A 25,653-nucleotide genomic window follows, 5' to 3' on the forward strand; every position below is an offset into this window, starting at 1 on the left:
AAGAATGAAATTCCCTGAAATTTGGAGATGGCAGTTTTGTTCCTCTCCAGATAGGCGTGCCTGACTAGTGAGCCCTAACCACTGGCACCTCCCATGGGACAGGGTATTTCACTCAGCTCTTGGCCACAAGCTTTTGCAAAGAAAAACAACCTTCACTGCCAAGGCAACAAATCCGCTATTTCCCTCTCTCACCACCACCTCTACCAAGGCTCCCCACTGCCAGAGCACCTGTTTCCTGCCAAGCCTGCAGCCTGGGTCAGGAACACTTTCTTGTCAACAAGAACACAATGGGGCTGATTAAACCTGTAAGCTCAGAGCAGCTGAAAGCTTTCCCAATAGCTTGGCATAGCCACAGAGGACGGCCAAGGTCCTCAAAAGTTTGGTAGAAAAAAATTAAGTGGTGGTCTGGCTAGAGGTTTGACATCCTGGGATGACAGTAAAATTTTCAAATTATATAGACAGAGAAGAAGGGATACATGGCTTCTCCTAAACCCAAACAAAACAATTACCCTTGTTTCCATAATTCAAAACTGATTTTTCATAATGAGGTAATTAAGCTCTAGATGAGAAGATTAAGGATGTGCACAGTTCCAGTCAAACATTCTAGCTCTCATCTAAGAAAGCATATTTGAACAATTTAATCAGATTTAAATGTGCATTTAAATGACTTTTTGAAGCAGTGCTTCTGAGCGTACACAGACATACCTACTCACAGCATGTCAGTTACTTCTTTCAGAAAATAATCTAGAAGTAAATGATTAAAGAACAAAACTATTTCAAGATGACAAAATATGTGTCTAATCACCTGAAATGCTCTTTTAAACCATGCTACAAAAGAAAAGTATTTTAAGAACACTGGATTTTCTCAAAACTTTTTGGTTGGCTTATTTTTTTTTTAATAGAGGTATGAAGAGAGAAAACATCCCATCACACACTGTTAGTATTTCAAATAAAATGCATTTCATGTATGTAGTGAAGACAGATTAAACCCATATTAAAAGACTTGGTGACAGTGTCTAGAAGTACATGCAGGGAAACTGTAGTCAGGAAAAGTGAAAACAGCTTTGGATCAACTATAGATGTGACAAGAAAACTGGAATGGGAAACACTGTTCTGCAACTGATAACCATGCAATTAAGAGAGATGCACTCAAGCACACACACTTTGACCATTTCACCACTTTCTAGAAACTATAAACCCAGCTAAATCATCACCAAACCAAACAAAAAAATAGTTCCATCTCCACTGCATTTCTTCCCCCCAGCTTTTTATTTCCAACATGTATTTCCATTCAAGGAAGAATCATAATTTTTTTAAACCCTGATTTGTTAAAGAAAGTTGAGGTTGAGTTTTTTCATATGTAAGTTTAACAATGGCCATAAATGTTTTGAATTTATTTCAAGATAAGGTTTTACTTGCATATCTACCTCTCTGCCCCTTTCTCTGTTCAGGATGAAGTAATTTTGTATATCAGAAAGCAATATTCTCCTGAAGTGTAATTTAATTTGTTTGCAAATCCCTTTTGAATTGCTTTATGATGCATAAGCACATGCAGTTTATTAGGAAATAATAAGCAAAGAAGGCAAGCCAGGCAAGAAGCTTTGCTCACTTTCAAAGTCAAGGAAAAAATTTGGCCCCTGATCAAGCTCTGTGCAAGTGAGAACTTTTAAAAGATTTCCCATTTGGTTCCTGAAAAATAGAAAAGGAAGAGAAAAGGAGTCCTGAGTGAACAAATGATTTTAGAGGACAGATTGGTTGTGCTGGAAAATACACAGTGTAAGCAATCAGATTTTAAAAGTTTTTCCTCAGTTTGCTGCTAAGTCACGGAAAAGATTCTCTCATTTTCTTGTAGTTGTTTGAACTTACTTTCAAAATCCAGGAAAAAATGTGGATAGTTTTCAATTTCCCTGGTAAGGACCTTAAGAAGATTACCCATCCCAGCAAACCTAGTAAATGCAACAAAATCATAAACAGTTATACACGTAAACTCAGAATTCTACAGCTAAGAGCTTGACACAGTCTGCATCATACATTCAATATTTTGGCAAGTTCTGGACCATGAGAAACATTTTGATGGTCATTTCTGTAGTATTTATGCAGAAAGAGAAAGACCTCAGATAAACACAGAAATAATTCTGTTCAACAAATTGGAATTTCATAATCAGAATAACATCCCAGTATATAATAAGATATTTATGAGTTTATTTACTTAGCAAGAGAAATAAACTCAGAGCTATATCTTTATTTGTAAATTCTCTAAATTGCTGGACTCCAGATTACTGAATACCATTTCAAAGTAAAAACTGACATCTTAACACTTGTCTTAGATCTTCAGCAAAAATCCATGTCATTTTAAGAAAATAACTCTCTGTACAAAAAAAAAAAATCTAGTTGTTTCTAGTCAGTAAGATTTTATATAAAATCTATACAAGATATATAAAAAAGATTTTATATAAAATCTATAAAATTCTATCAAAAAGAACAGTTAAAAAGCTTTTTAGCTTTTAAAAGTGTATGCATGCATTAAAAAAAGAGCGAGTAAAAAGGGAGGCTTGAACTCTCTCTTTTTATCTGCTATTCCTATCTTTTATGATCTTGGAATTCTTTGCATTTCAAGTTACGAACAACTCCCAAAAGAAAAAGTGACCAGTTCTCAAAAAAGCAAGTCTCTATGGAAGATAAAAAGGAAAGAGATTTGAAGAAAGGTTTTTTGCCAGTACGGTCTTTAGGAAGATAAGTTATTCTAAAACTGTGTAGAAGTAGAGCTTTCTTGGTCAAACTTTTTCTCAGAAGACAGAAAAATTAAACCATGAAAAGCATACATCAGGATAAAGGGATCTGCCTGGAGGGATGTAGAAAAATGTAATTTTAGATTTAAAACACAGATTGAAAACTGATTTTTGCCTCAAAGAGAAATAGTCTCATTACTCTAAACCACGGCTCTTGGGGCTCACATCTGATGTTCATCTGTGATTCACTTTAACTCTTTTCCCACTTAAGAAATCAGACCACCAAAAATTATTCTAAGCATGTACATGGCTGATACTCCACATGAAGAGACAAAGCTTTTTTCAAGTTTTCCCACAAGTATTACAGTAGGAAAAGTAACATCAACTCAAATTTCTATGTGCATATAAAGGATTTATTTCTACATCAGGAAAACCTAGGAAAGTAATGTGAGGCTTGGAGATTTCAAAGCAGCCACATTCATACCATAAAATGATATAAATTTAATCAATTATCTGTTTAGAACATGCAACTTCATGTAAGCAAGGCTTTTGCTAAATAAATGATTTTGTTTTGCATTAAATACTTCTTCAAAATTTTCTCTCCAGAACAAATCCAGTGAGCAGACTGTCAAGCCCTTTGTAAATAGCAACATCTTGCATATACAAAATTGAAACATAAAGAAATATTTCCCATTATTCATAAAGTTATATTCATTCCATGTAGGAAAAATATTTACACTTTTACTTTCAGAACAAGATCGGCACCTTGTAAACTGAGTTTGACTTTCTGATTAGCCTAAAAAGGGAAAAACATGGAAACAGAGCAAAATAGATTTTATACAGTGTTACAACTTATATGTTCAATAATTTAATATTTTCATCATACTGGTATAATACATTTTATCAGCATCAGCGAGGAGAAACACAATAAAGTGCACACACTTATTTTCCTTTTCATAACCTTGAAAAAAAAATTACACTATCACAATTGAAATGACTGACTCAGCTTGGATTCTTCACTTTCAACTCTTTTTAAGCCATATCTTACCTCATCGCCTTCAATCTTCAGAGAGTACCCAAGCATTTCTTCTGCTGCCAAAGCTTGCACTGCATCCAGAACTGGTTTAGCTGATAGCATGCTTCGAACAGTGAGGAACCCTTTGTGCCAAAAACCTGAGGATATGCTCCCTCATTTGCATTGAGTAGCTTGAGGTCATGTGCCCAAGCTCTGCCTCTGATCCTTCTTAAACAAGTACAGCACATCTCGGCTTGGGAGATTTCTGAGTTTTGTTCCGGAACTTTTGTAACATTTCCTGGCTTGTTTTTCACTTTATTCCCTCTCCTTCAACCACTGTGTAGAAACTGGTCCAGCTATTCAGGTCACAAGTATGGAACAGAAGCCTACCACAAACTTATACACATGTTCATGCAGGTGGCATTTTCCAGTGATCCTGAAGGCTCTGGTTTGACACCACTATTTTTAAAGCAAATTTTCAACCCCCAAAAATAGTCATATTCAAGATCAGCATCCAGATAATATGGTTCAGGCAGCTGCTAAACATGTTCTAATTATTTTTTATATAATTCCTTTACTGTTTCCTAAAAAGCAAAACTAAAAGCAACATCTGGTTCCAAGAAACTCTCACTTTCAAGTGTAACTCATCATTTAATATTAAGTTTTTAATTGAAAATTAAAAGGCCAACCTTCATCTTAAAGGAAGTGCTAATAAACACAGATCTTTGCCTCACACTGAATTATTTTATTCTGCATAGTCTGCTGCTTCCCAGTACTTGGCTCTTTCCAACTGTCTTTCCGCAAAAACTCTGATAACATATTCTAAACCTTAGGAACTGAAAATCACCTCCAGGATAATTTTAATGAGATTTCAAAGTAACTAACAGCACACGTTCTGAGCAGGTCAATATATATATATATATACAGTGGTTGCAAGAGAAATGCAAATAACAGCTGATGCAAAGAAGCAAATCATAAAGGTTTAACGTAGGAACATAAAATCCTATTTCATTAAACCAGAAAGCATTTTATTTTACTTACTGTAAAATCAGGTTAAATGTTCAACTGAGACTCAATGCACATATAAAAATATTGCTGATGCTGCACCACTAAATGTTAGTAGCTTCTCTTTAGTGTCTAAATCCCTTAAAATTCCAACTTTTAACTATACTTTTAAAATTATGATGTTAACAAAGATGTTTGCATTTTATTTTTCCCTATTGTTTTCCAAACCACTAAAGCTTACCCTAAGATATTACATAAGTATATAGAAAATACTTTTTAAGCTAGAGTTGACATTTTAAAGCTCATTGCTTTATTTTTGATGCTTAACATTTAATTAGTGACACACAGACATAAATATTAACTATAACACAGCAATGAACAGGAAGGTACATTTAGCATTTTGCATTTTATTTACCATTATCCAGTAACATGTTTTAAAATTTGGGCTTTGAACAAAATATCACAGTCTGGTTTTCCAACAAGTAACTGTGTTCCTAAAATTCCACTGATTTAGTTTTAACATTCTAGAGGTATACCTTGTCTGGGAAAATAAATTCCTTTGACCTTGCTAAAGCAATCAGTTTATTTCTGAATTGTGATATATAAAATACTATTCCCACAAAACAAATTGGAATTCAACCCTACAAATCTGCCATGGATTTTACACACATATACTGAAAGTATACTGAAATCTATTTCTTATATACTTAAATCCACTTAAAAAAATTTAGTAAGCGTTCCCAAACTGGGTGTTGCTAACTGAACACTGAACATCATGCTATTCAATGCTTCTTTAAAATATTGGTTTTGAAATTTTAAAATCTTTAGTAAAACACATTGTTTTAACAATTCACAATTTTCAAGTGTGAAGTTTTGTACCACTTTCAAGTAAGACCAACAGTACTACAAAAATTGCTAGAGAAGTATTGCCTGATTTCTTTTCTTACAGGACTAATTTAATCAGTACCAATACAACACCATCAGCAGCACTGCAGTACACTGAAGATGTAAGAGAGACAAAGCTTTAAAACCTTGTGTTAGTGAAAAAGGACACATTCACCAGATCAAGCCTCTGCAGCTCATCAGGGCTCCTTTGCCAGATACTATTTCCTAAATCTGTCTGCTCACATAAACATGGTCTGAAAGGCTTTTGTCAAAATGAGCTGTATCAGCAAATACCTACTGCTTAACCTCATTTAGATCATCCTAACGAAAGCAGGGCTTGTGTTGTGTTTTCGTGAGCAGCTCCACCGGGAGTTTCAGGAGAAACAGAGGCACCCAAGCTCAGCAGTGCTAGTGGATGATTCAGAATGATAACTTCTAGTGGCACACCTAAGTGGGGAGAGACAGGAGGCATCCAGTCCACAGTCTGAGGGAAATGTACTGAGCACATCAGCATCATTAAAGCACTGGAATCCACCTTACTGAATGAATAACTAATTTTGGTTTCAAAAATATACCAGCATCTGTACAAACTCAAGATCTCTCAGATCAAAAGCATGATTCCAAATCACTGTGATATCCACTCATACAGTTTGTTGAAGTGCTTGTAAGGAAACAGCAGAGGTGCAAGATTCAAGACATTATCTTGTGGAAACTGGCTGCTCATGGCCTAGACAGGTACAAAGGTAGAAAACTGTGTTGGTGAATGGAGTTAGATCCAAGCAGTGGCTGGACACCAGTGGTGTTCCCCAGGGCTCAGTACTGGGACCAGTCCCAGTTAATATATTTACCAGTGATCTGAACAAGGGGAGATGTAGTCATGAGGCCACACCTCAAGTGCTGTGTCCAGTTCTGAACCTCTCACTACAAGGAAGGCATTGAGGTGCTAGAGCATGTCCAGAGAAGGCAGTGGAGCTGGGGAAGGGTCTGGGACACAAGTCTGTGAGTGGTTGAGGGAGCCAGGGGTGTTTGGCCTGGAGAAAAGGAGGCCCAGGAGAGACCTTAACACTCCAGAACCACCTGAAAGGAGGCTGCAGCCAGGTGGGGTTGGGGCTCTTCTCCCAGGCCTAGGTGCTAGGATGAGAGGAAATGGCCTCAAGCTGCACTAGTGGAGGCTCAGGTTGGACACCAGGAAAGATTTCTTCATGGAAAGAGTGGTTAAACACAGGAACAGACTGTCCAGGAAGGTGGTGGAGTCACCACTCCAGAAGTGTTCAAGAAACAACCGGACATGGCACTTGGCACGAGTTGCCGTGATGGCGTTCAATCAAAGGTTGGACTCAAAAATCTTGAGCTCTTTTTCAACCTCAGTGATTATGTGATCAAGTGCACTCTCAGTCACTGCACAAATGACCAAGTTGGGCAGGAGTGTTGATCTGCTGGAGGGCAGGAGGCTCTGCAGAGGGATCTGGACTGGCTGCACTGATGCTGAGGACAATGATGTTCAACAAGGCCAAGTGCTGGGTCCTGCCCTTGGCTCACAACAACCCCTGCAGTGCTACAGCTGGGGAAGAGTGGCTGCAAAGTGGCCAAGAGCAAAAGGAGCTGGGGGTGCTGGTCAGCAGCAGCTGAACATGAGTAGAGTGTGCCCAGGTGGCCAAGAAGGCCAATGGGAACCTGGCTGTGTCAGAAATTAATGGTTCCAGCAGGACCAAGGAAATGGTATAGAGCCATAAGACTAAAGGAAATGGCCTCAAGTTGCACCAGGGAGATTTAGATTGGGTATCAGGAAAAATTTCTTCCCTGAGAGGGCAGTCAAGCACTGGCACAAACTGCCTGGGGAAGAGTCACCATCTCTGGAGGTACTTAAAAGACTTTTAGATGTCATGCTTAGGGACAGGGTGGATTTGGCAGGACCAGGTCAAGAGATGGACTCAATGAACCTGGGGATCTTTTCCAACTTAAGGATTCTGTATTTCTATTACTTCTTCCCATCAAATTCCACAGTAGGTTTCTTTTTAGTAATCTCTTCAATTTTCTTATAGTTGAGAATAATTGCATAGATATGGTAGTATTACTATCTTCAGCTGTTTTACTGTTGTTTAAATCTTATAAACAGCAATTGTATTGAGGAAGAAAAATATAAAAACTGATATGTAATAGCCTCTCAGTTGTGCAAATACAGTTAGTTTTCAAAAATGGTATTTTTTCTCTATGGACTTTATTCTAGAAATTAGTTTAAAAATGTATTGAAACAAGTAAAAATAGTCATATATTTGTGTTGAGGTGATAATTGCACAAAACCTCCAAAGATATTCCATAATGAAGTATGTACAGTATTCCCCAAGCAAGCTATATTCATTTTTCAGAAAAAAGAAATTATCCCCAATGCCGGCCTCTAAACACTGGATTTATAAGGTTTTCATTTAGAAATAACACACATAAAGTGCACCAAATGGCAACCTATATACAAGTTAAAGAAAAATCAGCACCACACATTCCTTAGGCAGGTGAACTATAAACAGACAAAAAGAAACCCCAACAAAATTCAAAGCCAAAAAATAGCTATAAAAAAGTGCAAAGTGGAATAAGAGAAGAAAGTTGCTCAAGGTGAAAGTAACTGAAGATAAAAAAACCATTCCCTCTTTGAACAACCATTTTATTAAAATTTCTAGTCAAGGAACACTTCTAGCCAAGAGCTTTTGCTGTTAACTGATATGCAGATTGCAGGACACAATTAAAACTTACAAAAAAGTGATGCAAGTCAAAGGGAATTAATAAATAGGTTGTAATGACAAATATGTTTTTCAGTAATCATAAAATGTTTAAAGAGTTGGCCAACAGTACCTGTAGCCCCAAGGATTACAGAGGTTGGCTTGTGGTTTCTCTACAATTAAAAGGTAAAAAAAGAAAAAATTACCTTAGATGAACCTAAAACTTATCCAGCAAGGGGATTTTTCTGTATGTCAATCCTCACACCTGAATTTACTTTGAGCAGAACTGCTGTATATTTTTAGAGTATATAATGTCAGAGCAGCCATCATGAAAGAATGAAAACCAGGCATCCAAAATATCTGGATTTTAATTCATAGGTTATAATAAAAAACAAAGCAAAACACAAACCAGACAAACAAAAAATACCAACAAAAATGCAGAATGGAATCCAGTTAAGTAATTAGAGTAAAACTGTATTTGAATTTAAGAAAGTACTGCTAAACTGATCCTTCTGCCTGAGCATAGAGTAGTCTGAATATGGCATTGCCTGCACAGATGCTTTACATAAACCAGGGACACAATTCTTCTGTACACAACAAATGCAGCCTCAATTTCCACAGTAAGAAAGCGCCTTTAAAAATACAGGACAGGTTTGGTTAGTTTGAATGTTTCTTCCTTCAAAATAAAACCACTCTATTTTGTTCCAAGTGGGGTTTGACTTAGTTCTTCCAAAATCTTGTAAGACAGCCACACTACCATCTTCCTCTTAAAAGTTTTCTTGTCCTCATCATCTTCCACCAAATTCATTGTGGGAAAAGAAATAAACCATCTTAGAACACACTCAGTTTTAGAGATCTAATGATTTGAACATTTGAGAAGGTATCTGGCTGCAATATTTGTGCATATAATGAGTGAAAAATCTATGCTAGATTAGATAAAGATCAGAAATAGGACTTTTGTGTGAAAAATCAGGAAAAAATATCTTCCTGGTCATGTCTGCCTGTAACTGACTTGATCATTCAGTCTTCTCACTATGTCACACAGAATATTTTTATTATATGCACACAAAATCCAATGCAAGTGTCTAAAACACAAGATGAAAATCATTATTATTCTAGTTCTCTGGGCCACTATGGCATAACTTTCCTCTGGGTGATTTTATTTTCCAGTTATTTCTTATGACAGTTGATAACAGGAGTAAGTCTTTGCATGCTAGCCTTCTATTTTTCTTCTTGTTTTAATACATAAATGCCAAAACAGCACATCTAATCTCAGTGAGTCAAACATAAATCCTACAGGGACTGGATTTCTTAGTGCATATTTCCTAGTGATCTGCTCTGAATGTGTCAGTATGTAGGATATAATGCATTTTGCCATTTTGTATTTATGGTTTGGACGGTAATAATTTTTAAGATATGCATCAGAAGCAGTCTTTACAAGTATGGCTTCCTATGAAAGGGGAAAGAAGTTAAAGAACATCTTAAAATACGAAACAGACAATTAACTCAAAGATATTGACATTAACGGAATTAAGACAGCTATGGCTGGCAATATTTACCAACGTCTCAAGATTTGAGGAATTAAAGATGAAATGTGGATCTTTCTAGGGACTGGTTGTTTTTAGTTTAAAAATTTGTCATCGTGGTCTTATTTAATAACTTGTTACAAAAATAACAATACTTGCTGATCTATTGCAAGGTTGTTACAGGGCTGCTGATGGAAATAGCAAAAGGTCCACTAGAAAAAAGTAATAGTCAAAAACCAGTGTAAATAAAACTGGAGGATGTTGTATACTTTTAAAATATATTTAAAATTTCAGAAAAAGGTAAAAGAATAATTTCTATGTGTGTCTGGGTGAGGGAAAAAAAGAAACAACAGGTAACATCCCAAAACAGCAGCTTGAGAGACCACATAACCCAGTGAAATGTCTAAGAAAGTTCTGCTGAACTATGGAGACATAGTAGTAACAAAATGGGGCAAGAAGCTTCAGAAGGATTAATTAGCCATGCATCTCTATGGGTTTCTGGAGTAATAAATGTTCTTTTGAGAGACTATTATTGCCTTTTATGGTAGTTATGGGGAAAATTAACTGAATATAGTGATGGAAACAGGAGAAATTAAAAATATAGCAGGTCACTAAACAAGGACAAAAAAGCAAATTAAACTGATTTCACAAAAGCACTTTCAGTAATCTCAGGTATTTGGAAGGACAAGTATCTTGCAAAGTCGATTTAGGGATAAGGGAGTGCAGGAAACTTAGCAGAAAAGAAAATACACAATAGGTTATACTGTTGGACAAGAGTGAGGAGGCTCAGAAAATCAGTACACCTGTATAAGCATAGGGTAGAATTGATAAAAAAAAAATAGAGGGAGCTTTGACAAAGCACTAGAAATGAGGAAAGAGAAAATGCTACTTGTTACCATACATTTATTAGAACACTGAAAATATAAAAAAGTAGCTATCAGCAGTTTACTGGCAAAAAAAAAAAAAAAGACAATGGTATTTTTAAACAGTATCTGTTGTAATAGATCTGGTTTTGTTCAATACTTTTAATTAGTGACAGGCAGAGAAGAAGAAAACACCCTTTTAAAATATGCACTAAGCTAGAAGGGAATTAAAATATTCTGGAAAATAGGATCATAATTAAAAATATGTTAATAAACTGGAAATACTATGTTCAGCAGACATTTCATAAATACAAATGTAAATTATTCCACTCAACTATAAAACCAAATCAATCCCACAAATGTAGATAGACTGGTAAGCAGAAAAATCGAGGAAAAAAATTTAATCATTATAGTGGACTATAAATTAAACATAAGACAGGTTAGAAAGTTCTTGAACTGCAGAATTTTTCAATGACTGCTCTCACAGTCAAGTTAAGGGATGAGGAGACAGAATATTGAACAATAAAAGGTTTTCTCCAAACCTGTAAGTGTGCAGGAGTTACTTAAAAGTATAAATTTCAATAGAAATCCTCCTTTTTTCTTAATTAATTCCATGCAATTTTCTTTCTTAATCCTTATGATATTATTTTGTTAGTGCACATACTTTCAAATTAAAGATTCAATTAATTAAAACATACAGGACAGAATGGCTGTGTGGCATCTTTCTGCAAAACAGCCTGCCTTGGAAATTGTGTTAATAGACAAGCACGTTAGCCCTTTTAATGATGCAAACACAAAGAGATTCTTAATTTTGCATTGTGCCTAATACTTTAAGAAGCATATTCCCTAGTAAATCTATTTTCAAATAATGTGTTTTACTTACACTGATTGGCAAACAAGCCTTGTGCCTCAACTTGAGCTGCTAAAACCACTGCAACTTTTTTGGGCACATTAACAATTCTGTCATTTGCCTAAAATTACAAACAGGGATGGACTGCTATGGATGGTGCAGAATTAAAACCATCCTTTTAATTAAAAATTAGATTTCTTGTAAGTGTAAATGAAAATTGAAAGCATGTACTGACCCTGGAAGGCTCTGTAGTAATTAATTCCAATCACTCCTGGAAGCCATTCCTAGTGTAGTAATGAAATTTGCACAGTAACTTTTTATTAAGGCAATAAAATTAATGCACGGTAGTGACTTTATACGCTATATGTAGGTATGTATGTATTGCTGACTGACCAGTGCGGATGGCAGCCAGTCCCAGACCCATTTATGCCAGCTGGTTCCGCACCCTGGGAGGCGCACAGGCCTGCAGAGGCTCACTGTCCACGACCATTATCTATTAACCATTATCTATCAACCATTACTATTAACCATTATCTACTATCCATTATCCATTTTCCACGATCCACGGAAAGCGGAGCGCGCGGGCGGGACGGCGTGGGAGCGCCCCCTGCTGCCGCACGGCCGCCACTGCACCGCCCCAGGCTTTGGAACAGCTCTAGCGAGGGAGAGCAACCCACGGCCCCCGGGGGTGAGCCACAGCCCCTCCGAGCAATCCACAGCTCCTCCGGGCAATCCACAGCCCCTCCGGACGATCCACAGCCCCCGTGGGCAATCCACAGCCCCTCCGGGCAATCCACAGCTCCTCCGGGCGACCCTCAGGGCAATCCACAGCCCCTCAGGGTAATCCACATCCCTGTGGGTGATCTGCAGACCCTCAAGGCAATCCACAGCCCTTCCAAGCAATCCACAGCACCCCCGGGCAATCCACAGCCCCCGTGGGCAATCCACAGCCCCTCCGGGCGATCCACGGGTTCTCCAGGCACTCCACAGCCATTCCGAGCAATCCACAGTCCTCCCTGGGCAATCCATAACTCCCTGGGCAATCCACGGCCCCCGGGGGCAATCCACAGCTCCTCAGAGCAATCCACAGCCTCTCCTGGGCAATCCACAGCCACACCATGGGCAATCCACAGCTCCTCAGAGCAATCCACAGCCTCTCCTGGGCAATCCACAGCCCTTCCAAGCAATCCACAGCCCCTCCTGGGCAATTTGCTCCCAGTCAGAGTTCTTCCTCACATTCATGTGAAATTTCCTGCGCATCAGATTCTGCCCTTGCCTCTTGTCCTACTGCTGGGCTCCCTTTTCACGCACACTGATGGGGTGTACTCTCCTTTTTCTCCTGTTCAGGCTAAACAGCCCCAGCTCCCTCAGCCTTTCCTTACAAATGAGGTGCTCCAGTTCCCTGACCGTCTCCATAGCTGACCTGCCCACCCAAATAAAGGCCATGGAGCTCTCAACCCAGTCGAAATCAGCCCAACAATGACAAGTTGCCTCGTGCACGACCAGCCAGCATTCCTGCATGGGCTCCAGCTCCAGTGCATGACCTCTTCCACTCTTACAGCTCTAACAAAACCCAAACTAACCCAGACACCATTATAATAACCACATTTCAGAACTAATACCAATATCAGAAACCAAATCATATTGATTTCCTTTTCTTCCTGCTGGAACTCAGAATTTAGCTTAAGAGTATCTGTGACTGCATCTGAAACTATCAGAAGTGTAATTTCCGCTGGTTTCAATTTCCAGTGGTTGCAGAGCCCATGGGGGCTGCCCAGGCTCAGCACAGTGAGATCCCGAGGCTGGTGAGGGCTCTCAGCAGGGCATTCCTGCCTGGCATCCACCAGTCCAATCTGTACAGAAACACTGGGTTTATTTACAGCTTTTCAAGAAGTATGGATTAACATTTTTTCTTTTGAATCCATGTTAGAAGTTGAGAATGAAGAAATGGTTTTGTAGTCTGACCAAAAGCGATACACAGGATGAGATCTCTTAATTTTGAAATGCCAGCTACCTGCTACCAAAAATGGAAGGAAGCAATATTTCTTATGAGAGACTTTATAACTGCCTTTGCTGAATTGCATTTCAAAGGCAAATCATGCCTTCTACAACTAGGAATGATACAAAACATACCACATTTAGGTTTAGAGCAAAATTTACAATTTTACTTTTGCATAACCTTGTTTCATTTTCACTTGTAACTAACTTGCCATCACACTTAGAGGTGACAGAAGTCACATCTAAAATAAACACACCCTTGAAAAGGCACCATCCATTAGTTTCTAAGAAAATTTCCAATTATAAACAACTATTTAAATAGGAGATGTTGAAAAACTTAAATTTTGTAAAATCTAGACATGCAAACACCCACCATGTGCATGTACAAAGGGACTTGCAAATGAGCTTGCTTAACCAAGAACTCAGAACTGGCTGCTTATTGCAGAAAAAAAAGTTAGATACATCCAAATCATAACTGTAACAAAATCAAAAGATAAAACACATTTACTTAACCAAAGCTTTCTGTTTGGTGACTGAAAGCTGTCTATGAGCAGGGGGAATGCCTGGGTGATCTCAGCTGCATTAAAAAAGAGTCCTACAGTTCAGGATCCTCTTAGCTCATGACTTAAGATGATGTGAGTTCTCTGAGGATGGCAGAAGGCAGATAAAACCATGCAATTATTCCTAATTTCATTGTAAACAAATAAAAGATAAGAAATTTTCTAAAAAATATTGTTACATATGTCACCAAAAGTCTTTGTGTTGTCTTTCAATCTTCATCATTAATTTAATCAGCCTGTAATACAGCACTAAAACATGCCTGGAAACTGAATTTTGGTTTATTTTCCTATGAGCCAATTCATTTAATAAATTTATTTTAGTTGCAAATTATTCAACTGATTTACTAATAAAAACAGCATAAATGAAAACTTCAGAAAAGCCTGAGAGATTAGGTAAAAAATACGTAGTGATTGAAAATTATATGGGTTGATGGAAAATAATGGAAATATACAGAAGTAAAAAAAAAAGTTCAAAGAACAGAGTTTATGGACTAAAAAGAAACTGAAAGACCTAAATCAATACACATTTCAAAAGTGCAAAAAGTCTTTTCTATAAAAAAAGCCTTTAAACTGCAAAAAGAACGATATTCTTTTTGTATAAACTAGATTTTTTTCTGAAACACTAATATTAGAAAAAAATACACTATAGATTATATAAGTGTATATGTATTGGTATCAGATTAAAAGATGCTTTTTTTTATACATTTACATTTTGTATCAAATACACCAATTTATTACTACTACCATCCAAAGTACTTAGCAAAAAAGAACCTTTATTAAAAAAATGCACTCAGGAAATGGTAACTTTCAATGACAGTGGTAGAACAGGCATTTGGTGTCTATCTCATCTTTCAGGTATTCCAAAGGAGAATTACAGAATCACGGAACAATCAGAGTGGGAAGGGACCCACGAGGATCATCGAGTCCAACTCTGAAGTGAATGGCTCATGTAGGGATCAAACACCCAATCTGGGCATTACCAGCACCCTGCTCTCACTGGTTATTTGAAGTTTCAAAAGCTAAAGCAAAGTATTGCCTAAACCACCAAAATTATCACCTTACTATCAATTAATATTTCATTAACCTAAAGAATCAGTGTAAAGTGACCAAGACTGTTGTTTAATGCTTCAAATCAAATTAAATATGCAAACAATATCCTTAATTTCCTCTAAGTTCAAAATTCTGTAATAAATAATTCCTACATTTTAATAAATTTAATAAAAAATCTGAACTAGCTATAATAAGCTTCTTAAAATGCACCTGATAATAAAGTTTCTTGAAAACATGCTATGGTCAACACATTCTAGGCCGGAGGAAAAAACTCCAATATATAAATCAAGAGAGCTGTGTGGCACCTGATTTGGCTTTGGAACAGGCTGCAGTTAAGGCAGATATCCACTAAGTGGCATTAGCAACCCAAACACCTAATTTTGACAAAAAATAATCATAACACAGAACACTTTACCTCCTATAAATTGATGGAAAACATTTCCTTTGAATGATTCATTTTATTCAATTTTGTAAAAACTTTGGCATAATTCCAAACAGCATTAGCACTTTACTTTTCAGATCAAGACATTTGCAAATATTTAGCAGGATGGTCAGATTAGAAATAAAACCATCATGACAAACCTATCAAATAAAGCAACCAAAATATGGGAGCAAAGTGAGTTCAAATTAAGACACATAAAACTACAGCAAGGTATTTTAAAAGTAGTTAGGATTTCAGAAGTGCTGCAAATCAACAAGCCCGTCGTGAAGTGTGAAAATATAAAAGTTACACCAAACATTTATATTACATAAAACACTGTGGGGAAAAAAAAAGAGATAATTCAAATAATTTAGATATACTGATGCTACCTGATTCTAGAGAATATGAGATTACAACAGCTGAGAAAGTAAGAAAACTACTACACTTCACTTGTTCTTTAAGGGTTTGTCTTCAAAATATTAATTTAGGGTTAGTAACTGTAAATATAGGGTTCTAAAAACTGTTTACTGGAAAAATACTTTTAGGAACAATATAAACACCAGAGAAAAGTATTAGAACAGAACTCTCATTTAAAATAGTTTCTCCCTATTCCCAGTGTTTGTGGCTGGTCTTTTATCAGTGTCAGTTTGTTCATACATAAACAGCTCATGAGAATAAAGGGGGTGGAAAAATCAGTATTGCTGTATAAAAGATTACAGAAAAATTAAATGAGCAAGTATTTCTGACTCTATGCCTCATCAAAACATATATTTAAAGTTTGTGAAATATCCTATATATGCACTCAAAATTCTCAGCATACTTCAATACTACAAGGAGTAAGACATTCCTTTTCTTTTTTTTTTTTCTAAGTGATTTTTTTCTCCTCACTGGCCACAGAGGAATTGCATTAGGACATAGTCCTTTCTCCCTACATCCGCCTACGACAAACATTTGCTGCAAGTCAGCGACTCCAAAACCAAATTGTTTACAATTAACTCAAAAAGCCATTAAAAAATTGCTTCTTTGTTCCAGTTGGAAAGAGAGACAGCCAGATGTGTGGCTTGTTGATCTTGCTCTTTTCTGACCTCTGAGTGTAGGAAGAACTGCAGCTGAGGAAGGAAGTCAGCAAGTTGTGTTAATGAAGGTGAACGTTGCAAAAAAAAGGGCTTGCAATTTTTTTATGAAAGAAAAATACATTTTAAAGACTTTTTTTATTAAAATAGAGATAATTCAAGGTCTTATTTTTTCCTGTGGGTGATAAATTAGAGTCCTTGTTCCAGAAGAAGTCACTGAGTTAGTATCTTTTCCTACTTTTGAAAAATTATACCCTTAATTTCAAAAAACTTGATGAAGTTTCATTGAGGTGTCTGTAAATTAGCAGACACCTCATCATTAACACCTGCTGGAAAACCACCCTTCTTTGAGGATGTGAAACTCAGGAAAAGCCTTTTAATTTTAGGCTCTGAGTCACAGTCTAGCACTACAAACCAAAATCTGGCATCAAGCTGAATTCCAGATTGAGAGTGTGCCCAGTTCTTGGGAAAACACATCTGGCCAACAATACAAGGCAACCCCTATAATTACCACAGTACTTGTCCTCACAGTTCTCCCTGAAATACATTTATGCATTGTATCTGTAAAAAAACCTGGCAATGAATTAACTACAGGTCTGTGTTAAAAACTTCATTACTTGGTGGTACTCCTCCTAACCGTAGAGAACACGCCCGTACAAGATACTCTGTGAGATAAAAAGTCTCAAAAACTGCACAGCAACAGGTGTGAAATGTTATCATCTCATTTATAAACTTTTAATTACTTTCTTTAAAAAAAAGTCTGAAATGCACACTGAAATTCTACAACCACGGTGCTCCTCGTTTTATCAAGATACCTGAGAAGTTAGCAAGTTATCATGGCCTAGGGTAAACTAAGGACACATTTGTATGTGAAGTACAAATTCACTCCAGAGATTTGGCTTTAGATATGAATTCTGGCACTCTACATCAATCCTTAAGTAGTTAGTGAAGTCTACTTCAGACATTCAACTTAATTGTCTGGATTAGGTTAAATGTTTCATCTTGGTCTCCCTGCATTGCTAACTTCATCTGAAACAGTTCACATTACATTTGGTAAAAAATGATGCCTAATTCTTGTCAAGCAGTTACTATTTTAAGAACATACCATGTGAACACCTGAATATAACCATCGTAGTTCATCTTCCAACTGTCTATTATATTATTTAATTAAGAAACTTTCCAATGTATTCAGGAAATCGAAAATGAAAACTAGTTTACTCTCTTCCCACCCCATATTCTTCTGCTCCCAAGGTCATTTAAAAAAACAACAATAATAAATCACCACATACATAGTGGTACAAACACTTCTGAAAACAGTTTGCTATTATATAATCTGATAAGGACATTCAAACTCTGGAGAACTAAAGCAGTTATTCATGTCACACTTATCAAAAGTTGTAAGGAATACTGGCTGTTTAAAAAACAGTCAACAAGATTCAGTTTTCCTCTTTGCACTGACAGAAATGAAGACCTTATCATGCAAAGTACCCAGCACAGCTCAAACTGCTCACATCTAAGAGCACAAAAAATTGCTTCTGCTGCCTTAGTATTTCAAATTTATTACTGGCTTGTCACTTTTATATTAAGTTTTGATTTTCAGAACCTTTCGTATTACACAAAAAAAATCTTCATGTGCTTCTGCAGCTTCTATTTGGTCAGTCTGAAAAAAATCAATCTTTAAGATTAAAAAAGTTATATTTAATGTTTTATTTAAGGTTTTCATTTTGAAAAAAAAAATTTAATTGCAAAAGGTCTCTAACAGCCAACAGTTAGGACTTCAAAAATATATCAGGTAAAAATAATGCTAACTATTTTTCTTACAGGTATAATTCCTACCAATTTATTATTTTCTACCAATGAACTTAATAAAAACAGTGAACCACGCTGTAGTAGTATTAACTTTCTATAGCATAAATATTAAATAGTCCATAATTCAACAAATTTTTATTTCCTCATTACACTCCCTTTATTTTCCTCCCCCTTTCCTGTTTCTTCTGTCACGTTAAGAGCATTCATCTCCAGTCCTACTATTTTTCCTTTTATTCTTCCTTTTCATTCCACTTGTCCTGTCTCTAAGACACCCCTTCAACTCATCTCAGTCCCAGCCACTGGAGTGGGCAAGCCCATGCTGAACACCCATTTTTGAGATTCTCTCCTCTCTGGCTCAGAAGGACCACCCTGGGCCACTAATTTTAGTTGAAATGCTATTATAAAATTTAATAGGTATGTCATGTAGGTAATTCCTATTTCAACTCCCATATGACTGTAACCGAATAGAATGTTGGAAGAAACCAACGGAGAAAGTAAAACCTAAAAATAGCTTTGTTTGTTGTGTATACAGTCCTTACAGTCCTTCACATCAGTAGTTCAAAACACAGAGAATAATTTTCTGTCCTGCAGAACTTGTCAAAGATCTGACTACAGCCTTTCATCCTAAGTCTCTCCTGTCACCCCTCCCACCCACCTCTTCCCTTGGACCTGGGTTTGTTCACCCATCCAATGAAATGAAACAGCAATATCACTGTCTTTCAGCTACACTGGTTCCACATCCTTTACGACCTAAAAGTAAAAAATCTCTACACCTTCCACCTCTGCAGGTAGCTTTATTTCTTTTGAACAAACCTCCACACGACCAGCAAACACCTTTATTCTGACAGACTTCCCTGACTCCACCTGGGCATCACGAACCGGCTTTGAGAGAAACCCGGTCAGGCTGCTGCCATGTTTGGCTTGTTTTCACCTGCAATAAATGGAAGGTTTGGTGGTCTTTTGCCCACAGCACTACTTGTTGGATGCCTCTCACAGTAAGCTGAACTAATGACAGCATTCACTGTTACTAAAGCAGAGTTACCTTAAGGATTCCTTTCCACACTCAATGGCTTCCATCTCTCCGAGAAACCACTGGACCAAAGCTACCATCTCGCAGTCTTACTATACTTTAAGACACTACTGCCTTTCAGATTTGAGGTGTTACATGCTGCAAGTGCTCCAGGTGAAATGTCCTGTCTGCTTCACGCTTCCCAGGAATCCAGGAAGGGCTGGCAAACAGCACTGTTTGGGTCACAGGCAAAACTGATGTCTGTGACTCTCAACCCTGCAGCCCCAGCGCAGTGCTGACCACAACTTGGCTGCATGACAGAGATGCCTCTTCTGGTCCCTATAATCTTTGTAGAAAACACAAGAGGCCAGACTGGCACAACCTCTAGTGCTTCATTAAGAAGTAGTTTGTTTTCACTGACAAATTTTCTTTTAATTACATCCACAGGTCAAAACCTTCTGCTTAATCTTTATCACCCTCTGCTTCCCCCTCAGCTATAGAAGTCTGCAGCTGTTCACAACCCCATCATAGTCCTTCTCATGTATCAAACCTTTTCCTGGAGCAGAGAGAAATAAGAAGTTTAAAGTCAGTAAAAATTTGTTGCTGCAAGTACTGGCACTGATTCCCTTGCACTGATATCAGTACTTGTGTGAATCTGCAGTGAGCTGATGCAGAAGTCTAAACAGTCTAAGCCTGACAGAAGAGTAATCCTCCAGGAAGCCTTTGCAATCCCACAGATTTTCAGCAGCAAATTCCCTAAATCACCACATCCTGCTGAGTGAAGCTGTTAATGCAAGAGGAGGGGCAGACAGCACTCACCTACCCCTCTAGACGGCAATGAGCTCATAGAACAACCATACACCTTATCACAAAATTAAGTCTGGTACATATACTGACCATACAGAGTGGTTGGTGTGGTTTCTCTCAGGGATCATAGACATTTAAGACAAATCAATTGTTAGCACTTAAAATCTCAAACAACATTGGACTCATTCAATAAATACATAAAAACACTGCAGAAAGCAAAGTCCAACATACTGCATTCTAGCTTTCCCACAGTTCACATATAAAAGGAAGAGGGTACTTTAAACAAACACAGTTACATCTTACCTAGAAATAAAGTGGTTCCAATTCACATTCAAAAATCCAAAGAGGTGATGCTAAACATTCAATCGCCTGTCTGTCATGAAAAACATTCAAGATTACACTTGGGGTCAGCTTTGCTTAATTTTGCAGTGAAACTTTCTAGTTTAAGAAAGAAATTTCCATGAGAAATGGAAGTTATTTTATTCAAACGAAATTTGTAACATCTAAAAATGTTTGTAGTAATACCATTAAAAAAATGCAGCTGGGTTGAAATGATCAGGTATTCAAACTAAATTTTATCCCACATAATTCTGCTGAATAGATTAAATTTAACTTGGATTTTATAATGAGCTGTTGCCAAGACTGATACAGCCAAAGGAAAATAATGTGCACTGGTAATAGCATGCATTATATTAAGAATTAAAAGATATAATAATGAAATCACGGAAATGGGAATACATTTCCAAAACATTGAGCAATTTGGTATAAAGGTTATGTTTATTTAAAACAATATTTATATTGAAAAAAGTCCAGTTAAAGTAGTTCTAAGTTCATAAACTAATTTCCCAATCTTTTGAAGCTACTGAAATAAAGAACGTAATTTAAATACCCAATAGTGTTCATTTTCTGAGTGTTGGGAGGGGGGCACTAAAAAAAACTAGGGGACCAGGTCCTTCATAAGGTTCTACATGGACAGCTTTTTTAATGTTATTTTTTCAACTTTCTAAATAAAACAATTTAAGAGAGATCCAAGCTTGCTCCCAGAACAAAGGTGAAGGTAACAATGAAAATAAAGCCACTTACAGAAAAGCTTGGAAGTGAACTTCAATTTCAGCCATAACCTCAATAATTCTAATATAACTCCACAAACACTTTTACCAAATACTCAGTTTCACTATCCTCACAACCTCAGAGGTCAAGCTATCCAGTTTATAAATCAGCTTAATTCAGCTTAATTAAGTTTTGGCCTTGAAAAACACACGGTTGTGTTTCTGCAGCTGTATTTATAAATATGTGACTAAAACTGGTTTTAATCTAATTATGGACTTTTATTCATTTAACTTCAAAATAGTAACCTTGATTGCTGCCTAAAGAGGAATTATCTCTTGAAACTCATGTGGGGCAATGCAGATGTTTTTCAACTAAAAATAAATTCCTTACTGCAAATTGTGACAATTCATTATAAAAGCAGATTAAATTATATCAAAACGTAACACTAATTTCCCAAGTAGAACACCCACACAGGGAACTAATTAGGAATAGCTCCTCTGCGCAAATAAATCTTTCTACCAATTAGTAGCTGGTCAAGTCAGGGAACTCCCTTTCTCTAGGGGAAAAGCTTTTTTTTTTTTTTTTTTTTTTTTAATTTAGCATTGCTTTATTTTGCTGCTGGCTGGAAATTCTCTCCAAGTTCTGTAGCAATGCATGGTATTCGAAACTTATATTTCAGACAGTTTGATGGGAACTCAGTCAAGATCTGGGAAAAAAAATGGCAGGAGAAGACCCATAAAAATCACAGAACCAGGACTTCAAAAGGGATGTGAACAAATCCTGCTCTCTGCCTAAGCCAATTCTGTCCCAAGGGTTTAGACAGACCAGAACAATAACAGTGAAAAGATTCAAAACAAACAGTGGAGTAAATGAAAAAAGTACATGGGAAGAAGAATTCTCAATTGTTGCTCTATAATAAGAAAAGCAAACAAATAAAAGCCTCAAGGCGAGAATATTATGCCCAGATAGCATCCTCAAAGCGTCAGTGAGGTGCAACAGTAAAACTGCATGAAGCATGGTATTCAATGGGGGCTGTGCTCATTTATCACTGGTGATGTTCAAATCTGCTCCACAGCGTTCTGTGCAAGTCTGAAAGTACCACAATTGACTCTTACCTTGTTGAAAACGATCCAGAGACTTCCCAATACTTAGACAGAGTCTGCAATCTGTGGATTTTAAAATTTATTTAGAAGGATTATTATTAATGAAACTGTTTCAATTAATGAGTAAAACATAGAAAAGTTATTTAAATGCCTTCAATAGATAATAACTTCCCTTTTTTCAAAAGCAAAGAGTACTCTGCAAGGTGTCTTCTACCGTGCATTACTCCCAGAGCCAAAGGTCAATTAATCTGACACTAGTGCACAAGAGGGTAGTGAAGGACTGTTGAAAGAACTCCTCAGCATGGGAAAAGGACTGGCAGCACCTCACAGAACCCAGACACCCAACCCTTCCCACAGAGCAATGATGGAGTGAGACAATTCCTGACCCTCCAGTGTTACAAGGCTGCAAAAACCAGCTCTAAATACCATTACAGTAGAGCATTTACTGCATGAAGATGGAAGAAAACATGTCCCCTTCCCTCTTGACCCAACAGCAACAACAACAACATAAGAACAGGACTGAAAAACTCTGGAATTCCATCACTGATTACATTTACATAGAAATAAACTTAATTTTGGAAAGAAAACCCCAGGAACTTTCAAGGAGAACCTCCTGTTCAGATGAATTATAAAATCATAAAACCTTTGCAACTTATACAGAATAGCTATCCCTCAGCACAACTTAAGTAGTAACTAGGACTAAATTAGATTTTTAATAAAATACACACAACATTCTGGAAGTCTGTTTTTTAAACTTTATTAAAAATTATTTCAGATATCTAAATTTCATTCAGTATAACACAAAATCAAATGGGATGTAAAAAACCACCAGTGGAATTTTCATGGCTAATGTGATTAGCAGGTATGAAATGAGCATTAAAAAAAGACTACAAACAGATGCCAGAAAGTATTTATTGTTTGTGAGCAATAACTGCATGGAATGGGTTGCAAGACAAGTATCACATTAGGATTGAGAGAGGTGCCATCAAGTGGGAATGCCAACATCATGCCCAGGAAAGAGGATAAACTACTCTGAAAAGTTCAGAGTTTCCAGTTTGGTATCTTTAAAATATTCCTTTAAAAGTGGAGATAAACATCCCAAGATCGGTATCAGAGTTTTCCATAGGAAAGTTTTAATGAGTTCAGAAAATAACTAAGTATCAAGTTCTTACAACACTGATAACACTGATTTAACCACAGGGTGAAGAAATGTATTTATGAATAGTTCTTGCTCTTGGGATAATTTGCAAGTCAGAAAAAAAGGAAAGTGATCATTTCTTAAATACCAGCCTGAGAAAAATGGACTGAAATAAATAAGGCACTCTGGAAACTTTAGTAAAAACCTTAATGCTGCTCTAAAGGAGCCAAACCATCATGTATTAACACAGAAGAGTTCTCTTTTACTATTTTGGGAAGCTCCAGAAAGTCAATTTATCTCTTTTAAAATGCATTTATACAATGAAACATGGCAGTCAGTTCAGTTCCCTTGGTGTAGTAGTCTGGGGGACCTGCTGGGACTAAAGCTTATTATCCACCCAGGGATTTGAGCAGTCGTAGTTCACAACCAATTTGACTTAAGGAAAAACACAGCTGCTATTTTGAAAGTTTCCTGCTGTGTAAGAAATAATTAAGGCTGCACCATCAGTATTCAACAAAGCATAAATAGCAGAGATGCTGAATTAATTCTATTTGGAAATAAGGAGTTAAGTGAAGCTGCATTACAGAAGGGACTACATAATGTTCAAAGGCAAAAGAGAAGAGTTAAATGAGATTAAGTGTGCATCAGAGGCCAAACTCTCTATCCTAAATATGCAACTACAACATTATTTCATGTTCACTTTACTCAAGAAGTAGAAAGTACAAGTTCCAAAATCACAATGAATTTTATTCTGATTTAAAATACAAAACCAAAAAAGGAGCAGCAGCTGAACACACTTACCAAAGCATAAACTGAAAAAGCACAGACTCATTAAAACCTCTGCTACCAAGCTGGTACTATTTAAATTTACACAGAAAAATGCGAGATGTCAATGGCAATTCAGGTAATTCAGGGCAGTTCATCCTTAGAGCAACCCGACCTGAGCTTTGATTCTCTCCCCACACAACCCTCAAAGCACAAACTGCAGGAATTCCCAGCCCAGGAATGGCACTCTGTGTGGGGACAGGGAGGTCACTCTCTGATCGCTGGACCACTTCCAGGTGGAGGAACACACAACAAGGTCACCAAGAAGCCTATGCCATCCCACCAGCTATTCCTCACATCCTGCAGCAGCGAGGTGGTGAGACAGATGGCTGTGCTCCATGGACTAGAGTCAACCCCTGAGTTGTCTGTTGGACCAGACACTGTTAAGTCATTAGGATGCTAATAGCTTTAACACTGCTTAAAGAAAAAAAAACACCCACACACAAAACTTCACACCCTACAGTTTTTGCTAAATATAAGGTTAGACTTGCACCTCGCAGACAGGAGGCAAACAGACAATCAGAAGAGGGCTGAGACATATGCTTAAGACAAGGATTCCCCAAAGAAAAGCTAAGGATGATGCCAACTCAGGTTTGTACTAGCGCTGCTCCTTTATCTTAAGAAAGCAAAGCTTAGGTCATGGATAAATTTTACTCTGTTCCCAGGATATACATTCTTGGGTTGAGGACATTGTAGATGCCATCTGTTTAACACTCAGTTTATTCATTTTGATTTAAAATGCCAGGCCATAATTCTTCAAATATATATTTATTTTAAGTTAATGTTTTCAAAATGGCTGATTATACTTGTGTATTCTCTGGGGCTTGTCTTATGAAAGAAATATGAAACTCAATTATTCCATGATTTTAAGTTGCTCTGGCTCATTTTTCCTGCTTTCCAGAAAGCTTCTCACTTCCAGGCTTGAAAGAATTTCTCTTCTACCTTCCTAAGCATACTATGACAATGCTGCCACTGCCTTCCCAAAGAAGCTGCTAAATCCCAGCTTCCTGGAAAGCAAGATCTGTGGCCACCTATATGTCAGAAAATAAAACAGGCCAGGGCACACAGCCACGTTCTGGGCTTGAAACCAGCAAATACATTACAGTTTGTAGCTGGAAAACTAAAATCCTATTCCTCCATATAGCCCAGCCAGATCCAAACAGCCTTTTGGAAAGAGTCCATTGTCTCTCCTAACCCCAGAACTATGCTTGGGCATTATCTGGGAG

At 37.1% G+C, this 25,653-nt stretch overlaps 1 protein-coding gene across 7 annotated transcripts in view; it reads right to left on the reverse strand.

The window, feature by feature from the left end:
- The window catches only part of CYRIA (CYFIP related Rac1 interactor A), a 55,688-nt gene that overhangs the window by 17,483 nt on the left and 12,552 nt on the right, over nt 1-25,653 (reverse strand). The window contains exons 2-4 of one of the 7 annotated variants that reach the window (XM_033053814.2): nt 22,477-22,527; nt 20,615-20,684; nt 1,610-1,689 (exon numbers count right to left, since the gene is read on the reverse strand). In XM_033053814.2, the coding sequence (XP_032909705.1) occupies nt 1,610-1,682 (73 nt within the window). In that variant the 5' untranslated portion in view covers nt 1,683-1,689; nt 20,615-20,684; nt 22,477-22,527. Of the gene's footprint in view, nt 1-1,609; nt 1,690-1,866; nt 1,951-3,777; nt 4,201-20,614; nt 20,685-22,476; nt 22,528-25,653 lie in introns of those variants that run through there. The other 6 variants (XM_033053816.2, XM_033053818.2, XM_033053811.2 and 3 more) reach the window with 6 other exon arrangements.

The sequence above is a fragment of the Catharus ustulatus genome, chromosome 3 (assembly GCF_009819885.2).
Source record: "Catharus ustulatus isolate bCatUst1 chromosome 3, bCatUst1.pri.v2, whole genome shotgun sequence".
In the NCBI taxonomy this organism is placed as follows: Eukaryota; Metazoa; Chordata; class Aves; order Passeriformes; family Turdidae; genus Catharus; species Catharus ustulatus.